The sequence below is a fragment of the Argentina anserina genome, chromosome 2 (genome assembly GCF_933775445.1).
Source record: "Argentina anserina chromosome 2, drPotAnse1.1, whole genome shotgun sequence".
In the NCBI taxonomy this organism is placed as follows: Eukaryota; Viridiplantae; Streptophyta; class Magnoliopsida; order Rosales; family Rosaceae; genus Argentina; species Argentina anserina.
Genome location: NC_065873.1, coordinates 19,156,229 through 19,164,126, shown reverse-complemented (window position 1 = coordinate 19,164,126; position 7,898 = coordinate 19,156,229). Strand labels below are relative to the sequence as shown.

The following is a 7,898-nucleotide window of genomic DNA, read 5'->3' as shown; positions in this document are numbered from 1 at the left end:
GAATATGAAAAATAGATGATCATGTGAATTTTAAAGAACTCTAATCATCATATGTCGTTCAAAATGACTAGAAATGATCATATCAAAATCGAGAAGACAGCGAAACCGAACTCATGATTCAAATAATCTTGAGTTACATAAAGCTACTGCTGCAGGTAAGCAAAAGCTATGTCTGCAGGCTAACAAAGCTATTGTCGAAGCTTGAAATAGCTACTATCAATGAAATCTGACATATTTATTCCTTTCAATTCTCAACACAAATATCAAGATGAAAATTCATTATTGGCATGTATGACCTTTAAAACTTAGCAAGGCATGAAGATTTAGAACACAATCTTCGCACGAGATCCGTAAAACAACTACATGTGCCGTAGAACAGTGGGGGTGGTTACACAATTAGCAAGACACTCGATTTCACGGTGGGACATTCTTAAAATAAAATTAAGAGAGTCAATGATGCGGAGAACTTCTCTAGACAATACACCGTAGAATATTGTAAGAGGGGGGATGGAAACAAAGTGCAATCTCATCGAATGTATCCCATGACAATAAAACTACATTCTTCAACTTAAAAGTTGGAAAAACATGGTATTAGCACAATTGAATACCAAATAATTTGGGTGGTAAAAACCATCCAATTGGTGCGGGTGGTCACCAATAATAATAAAATTATTTGAGCTATGAAACGACTTAGAGAAAAACCGGAAAATTAACTGGAAACCATGTCAAAAGAACTTAAAACCGGGTGACATTTGGGCTGGGAAAACATGGGAGCAAAAACTGCGGGAAATATTCCGGAAAAAGGATGAGAAACGAAGAACAAATCGCTGAAAACTCGTCGGAAACCAGTGGCGCCGATTGCCGGAGCTGGCCGACAAGGAAGCCGGAGATGCATATCTGACAAAAGATGCCGGTAAGAACTGGATGGCGGCGCCAGAAATACCGGCGAATGGCCGGAAGGCGGCCAAAATGCCGGAAAACATTCCGGAAATGCTAGAACAGTAACCGGGAAAACCGACGTCAATTTTAACATTTCAATGTTCGTTTTCCAAATTTTAAGGTTCAAATTGACAATATAGTACTATTGGGTCCAATGAAACCCAAAAGCGGCGAATTTAAAAACCACGTGAGTTGGAAACGTTGACCAGTCAAGGCAAATACAATTCTCATGAGATCATTTTGTGAACAAGTAGTACGAGAAATTTTATTGAATATATCAATGTTTAATACAACACAACCAAGCTTCTAATTCAAATAGACAACTTAAGCTAAAGTCGAGAAAGAAACATGGCAATGCCAACGTCATACTTGAAAAATAGTAAGTAGAAAACATATGTAAAATAGATTGACTAATCAAAAGTCTGTAACAACAAAATCTTGCATATCGGATCGGGCGGAGCCTTAGCCTGAGGCTCAAAAATGTGCTTACTTGAGAATGGAAGAATGTTACGTTTCGATCTCCAAAATTCCCTCAAGAAATAGATACATGCATCAAGATCAACTCTGGTAATACAACGTCATAGACGGTTATTAAATCACTTTAAGTGTGTCCCATAGAATTCGTTATTTTTGGGATCATTTGTCAGCAAATAGTACTGCTTCAAAGTAATGGATATCAACTCAATGGATATCAACTCAAATAAATGAGTACGTAGACCTTGGGATTATCATTTATAGACATGAGTTGAAGAAAACTCAAACATTCAAATAACAGTCGCGATGACGACGCATCCATAAGAAACGAGGGTTGTATAGGTTTCGAATAATCGCAACTATTCAAGTATGTAACCGAAATTAGAAGGGATGTGATGTATATGGTTACAAAATAATCGATGCATATCGGCGATTCTCATGATCGCATCCAAAATAGCGGTGTACGGTGTACTCAGACAACCACACGAAATCGATTTCTTCCCTTTAGATAATAATGTGACTCCTCCATGACCGCTACCCGAAAAACGTCGATCAAGAGAGGAATCATATCCCTCTTTGGTCTCATCGGAGTTATAAGAAAGACCAGAAAAGAGACATGAATAAGGCTAATAGCACCCGATAATTTATATATATATATATGTTCAAAAGCAGTAATTTTAAGAAAAACATATTTGTTAGTCTACCAAATAGACCGCATATAATTAAATTGCTCTGCAAATCGATCGTCATGCAGGAAGTTGCTTGATGAATTCATTTTCAATCTTCGTCCGATGACATAAAAATCTTGTGAGGATACGATCGAAATCACATGTAGATGCCAAAACTATTGTCCATCTTGGCATGAATGTCATCATCATAGTACGACGAGTGATCACTTTTTCTATGCAAGCACGTGAATCATAGTTTGAAACTAAACGTAAAAATAAACGATTAAATAATGGAATAAGAAAAAGAGTAAAATGGGAGTTTAGAGCTATAAAGGCTATTGGGTTCGGAAGAGCTAAGGCCCAAACGGCTGCTGGGCTGGTCGGGTCAACGGACCCCCGATACGGATTGGATCGTGGAGATCCGGGTAGACATCTGGATTTGCAGAACCAATCGAGTTTGACTGCATAAATCGACGACGTTGGAGTGAACGACCAGGGAAAGGTGAGGCGATTGTTGAGGGCGCCCACGACTCTAGGGTCATGGCGGGGCAGTCGCAGAGGCGGCGCGAGGAGGATCAAGATGCAAGACGTTGTCATGTCAATCAGAGAATGCAGGCGACGCCGGGCTGAGGTATGCCGTCGGAAGGACGAATCCGGGCTCTGAGTTAAGGAGGCAACCAAAAAACCGAGTTCTAGGCGCTGGCGTCTGGGGTGGGATGACGACGGAGTTGTGGGAGACTCGACGAAAAACTGGAGCCGGATCAAAAAACAGGTCGTCGGTGGTGGGGTCAATCATGAAGGTAGGGTGTTGAGAGGAAAATCTTGGGTGCCCATAGCAATTACGATTTGCTGGTTTTATTTTTCGATAACAATTTGTCAAATCAGAATGTCCGGCCATGCCAAAAAGAAAAGGCTGCCGGGGGGGGGGGGAAGAAATTCAGGGCTATGGATGAATTTCTGGTGGTGGCCTCGTCGCTCAGACACTTTAGAACAAAGTGCATGATAACGTGTTTGAGGAGGAAGGACACGAGAGTAATAACGACGTAATGGAACATAATGTAACTCTTTATTGATTGATAATGAAGCCTATATATATGCATTACATAACCACAATCCCGTAAGATTCGGAGTCTTAATCTATTACAAAGATGCGAATCTATCTCTAACAGGAAACCTAATAAGGCTAAAACACACACAATAGTAGAATAGTAATTCTCATGTAACATAAACAAATTTATTAGTTGTGTCTATTACAAAGAAATTAGAGAATCTAAATTATTTATAAGAAAGTAAGAGAAACCCTTCAAATTTAATCTTTTTATTCTTATGTACTTTTTTCATCGTCATTGTTTTATTGGTAGCATTAGACATGTGTCCACAATTGAGAATAAAATTTTAGTAAGTATAAAGATACAAGATAAGAACATAACATAAAGAAGAAAAAAAATCAAAGGGTGAATAATTATATTGGGTTGTAGGAAAAATAATTGGCAACGCAAAGACAATAAGAAAATAAAAAAAAATTGGAGGATAAACATCGATCCTTGAATGAAATGAGAAAGTCTATGAAAATCTTTGGTCTAGAGACTAGATAATTTTTAAACTCTAGTATGTGTATTTTTACACTATAAAATCAATGAGATTCCATAAGTTTATAATTCCATAAGTATGAATGATATTTTGAATACTCACAGACTTCTATACATTTTGAAAAGTCATGATTTAATACTCTTAGACTTGTATGAATAATTAAAAGTCCGTATTGAATACATCTAGACTTTTAAAATCCATGTATTTCTTTAAAAAATCCCACTAATTCCATATACAATACACTCCCTAAGAGAAGTTTTAAATACACTCAACTAACCTCTTAATATATACTCCTTACTTAATACACTACCAATAATATTTTTACTAAATACACATCCTAGAGTGCCCAAAATACCCTTATCTAAAAAATCATCAATTTTCATATTATTTAATATAACTATTATATATCTAGATTTTTCTCATAGTTTTAGTTATAAACTTCATTATATATATATATATATCTATACTCAAATGAATCATTGCGAATTGATAATTAAATGGAAAACTGTTGTTATTACAACTCCAATACCAATCTAAATTGAACAAAAACATGTATTAAGTTATTCAACATAGCTTGCAATTATATAAGAAGAAAACTTAGAATTGCTACAATAAAAATAAAGTCTAATATAAGTTCTAGTAAGCTACCTACGTTTCCAACAATCTAACCATCACCAAAACGTATTGTTTCTCTTGTTTTTCCTTGTAATAATATATATCTATTTTAATCATTTAAGTTATCTATATATTTGATTTGAGAAAACAAAAAAACAAAATAAATGTGTATGAGCTGTTAAGCACAGACAAGTAAGAAAGTATGTTCTTTACTTTCTATTTCCCCACGTCCAGGGATTTGAGAATTTCGAGTGCCTAGTGAATATGTTCTTATGTAGTGGTACCATTTTGTCTAGTTTACTTTTTTTGCCTGTTTTCGTTCATATGGCTTTCAGGCCGGCTCATAGGGGGAGTCAGTCTTACTAACACGAACACGAGTATCCATATTAGACACCATACGATACATAGACACAAAAAAAATTTAGACACGAATATATCAATTAAAAAAAAAAATATATATATATATATATATATATACATTATTAAAAGTGGTATACTGATTTTGTGGTTGAAAACTCATACAACCTTCCATTGTTAATCAGTGATTGTTACATACTTACTTCCTATTCATGATTTCATGGTCCATAGTGCTTAGAAAACATGGAATGCTTCCTTATTCTGGAATGTTATTTTGTTTGTGAACTAGCATGACTACAAGTGTGCGGTACCATTTCAGATTCTCATCACTCAGTACTCAATTGGGAAACAAAGAGAGGTAAAAAAAAAGTCTCACACAATAACAATACAAGATCAGATAGATCTATAAGACTACCTACTGTCATCCCTCACATTTAAGCAGCTAAAGAGGTCAAGTCTGGGATACTGCTCTACTACACACTTCAGACTCTTATCTCTCTCGTGGTTTTGCTAGCATAACTAAACATCCAATCCAAACACCGGATTTCCCGATTCAATCATACCCATGCTAAATTAATTGACCTTAAGAGAGAGAGAGAGAGAGAGAGAGAGAGGTCTTGCGACTTGAAGAGAGATAAAACCCAAATATGTTGACTTGGAGAGAGAGAGAGAGAGAGAGAGAGAGAGAGAGAAGCAACCGAGCAGATCAGAGAAAAGGAAGAGAAAGATCACGAGAAACATTTAGGTTCTTTCTTAATGATAAAAGACAAAACTACCCCACGTATCTAATTAAATTGTGTGTTTATTAGAACAGTTTAACCCGTAATCTCGTTCACACAGTAACTGACCGTAAAATTCATGCTCAAATTTAAAATTTGTCATCATTCGTGGCAGCTTTATAAGAGGTGGTCACCGGACAGGGCAAACTAGTGTGGTTGCTAAATTTATATCCCAATTACTTTGTAATTATATTCCGTCTCTTGAGTCATTCTGGCTGGGTTAGTTTCTTCGGTTTGAATTCTTAGAGGTTTAAGCGCAAACGGGTCCTTAGTTTCACCACTATAAGCGAAAATCGACATGCTCAAGTTCAAGCTACATCAATGCTAACTTTAGTCTTGATGTGTTTTGTTGTTCTCTTCTTCTTATGTATGATCCAGTTATATATATATATATATATATATATATATATATTTCTTTTTCTTTTTTCCGTGCCTGTCATTGTCAAATTAGATATAAATCTGTACTGAAATCTAGTGTGTAAGTCCCTCTGTTTAGGGAATCTTGTTCTAAACCGGTTGTAATCGATTCAAATGTGTTATTTTTCAGTACATTATTTATTAGTTGACCTAGGGTGCACCGGTTCCAGTACCTTCCAAAAGGTTTTGTAAATGAATACTTTTATAGCCTTAATAGTGATTATATATATATGTATATTTTGTGTCAAAAGATATGTGCATGCTTCTGAGTTATGTCCACGTACTTACCTCCATCCGAGGGCACTTGTGTACATACGTGCCTATAAAAGCTTGGCCCAGGATACCTGTTATTCATTCATCCATTTCAACTTCGTTTGGTTGCACGCAATTAGCCATGGCTAGTTCAATTTCTCATTTCATGAACACTGCCACCCTTTTTCTACTTGCATTGAGTCTCAGCCTCACCATTCACCAGGTCATGAGTACTGTCAATATTAACCCTACTCGCACCTGCGGACCACTGATTCTAGCCACTGATACTGATCGCGTTCGATTTGCTTTGAACTTGGAGTACTTGGAGGCTGAGTTTTATCTAGTCGGTGCTCTCGGAAGAGGCCTAGACAGCACCAATCCAGATTATAGCAACGGCGGTCCTCCTCCAATTGGTGGTCAGAAGGCCCGTCTCGATGACCCTGATGTTGCTCGTATCATTGAGGAATTTGCTTATCAAGAAGTTGGCCACATCAGGTTGTATATACGTTAAACATGAAAACCTATATGTATATCGATATATTCCTGCATGCATGAGCGAAATAGCGCAATGATATTAGTAGATATACTGATCATGTGTTTATATTAATGCATTTCAGAGCTATCACAAGCGCAGTAGGAGGAATTCCGAGGCCTCTCTTAGACATCAGCAGTGCAACTTTTGCAAAAGCTTTCAACAAGATAGTGGGTTACTCCCTCAAACCTCCATTTAACCCCTACGCAAACTCGGTCAATTTTCTGCTAGCAACCTATGCAATCCCTTATCTGGGACTAAATGGCTACGTCGGAACCCTTCCAAGCCTTATCACCTCTTCTTCTCGCGAAGTAAGAAACTAAGAACTATTTATGTTTTTTTTTTTGTCGATAACAACCATATACGTATATCATAGATAACACCAGTTATTTGTGAGTATGAATTTGGATATATGCGTATACGACGAACCTTGCATTTATACTACAAAATCTAATTAACCTTAATAACTAATTTAAATGAGAGAAGTCGTACATCTGCAAATGCTTGTTTATAGTTTTGCTTTTCTTTTTTATCGTTAATAACTTAATATATATATGCATAACATCTGCGTGTATATACTATTATACGCCCGTGGCTGGACAGTTGATTGCAAAACTTTTGGGAGTTGAAGGTGGACAAGATGCAGTGGTACGTTCCTTACTGTACAAGAAAGCAAACCAGAAGGTGGTTCCGTACAATATCACGGTGGCTAAATTCACCAACCTCATCTCTGCAAGTCGAAATCTCCTCGGTGGGTGTGGTAACAAAGACGAAGGCATCATTCTGCCTAACACGATGCTCGGGGCAGAAAACAAGACAACCAGCAATGTTCTATCCGCTGATGCAAATTCGCTTGCCTATCCGAGAACCCCGGCTGAGATCTTAAGGGTTCTCTATGGAAGTGGTGATGAATCTGTTCCCGGTGGGTTATTCCCTAAAGGAGCTAATGGAGCTATTGCAAGGCGCTACCTTACTAGATAGGGTTGCCCTGCGCCTAATGTCATACATATATAGACAAATCAATGCCAATATGGCCCCATTGTGATCCGAATAAAGTCTGTAATATCGAAAAGTTTATATAATGAATTACTTAGTCTGCCATGCATCAGTGGGGATACACGAGCGTAATATTGGCAAGTGATATTTGATTATGTTCATGAAAAAAAAAATGAAACAACAGTACCTAAACCCTGGTGGGAAGGTCAATGTGATACTCAGACTTATAAAACTATCAATGTGGTACCCAAACTCATTATTTGCTATCAACAAGGGGCC

At 37.1% G+C, this 7,898-nt stretch overlaps 1 protein-coding gene across 1 annotated transcript; it reads left to right on the top strand.

Annotated features, from left to right (window-relative positions):
* The first annotated feature begins 6,230 nt into the window (after positions 1-6,230).
* LOC126783135 (desiccation-related protein PCC13-62-like) lies at positions 6,231-7,604 on the top strand. Its single transcript, XM_050508540.1, has 3 exons — positions 6,231-6,586; positions 6,709-6,934; positions 7,227-7,604. Exons 1-3 carry the CDS (start codon positions 6,234-6,236, stop codon positions 7,602-7,604), a joined length of 957 nt encoding a protein of 318 aa, XP_050364497.1. The 5' UTR covers positions 6,231-6,233.
* Positions 7,605-7,898: the final 294 nt, after the last annotated feature.

Coding starts and splice junctions, on each gene's coding strand:
- LOC126783135 (XM_050508540.1), top strand. CDS start 6,234: ATGGCTAGTTCAATTTCTCATTTCATGAACACTGCCACCCTTTTTCTA. Junction 6,587..6,708: donor CAAGAAGTTGGCCACATCAG/GTTGTATATACG, acceptor AATGCATTTCAG/AGCTATCACAAGCGCAGTAG. Junction 6,935..7,226: donor TCACCTCTTCTTCTCGCGAA/GTAAGAAACTAA, acceptor GTGGCTGGACAG/TTGATTGCAAAACTTTTGGG.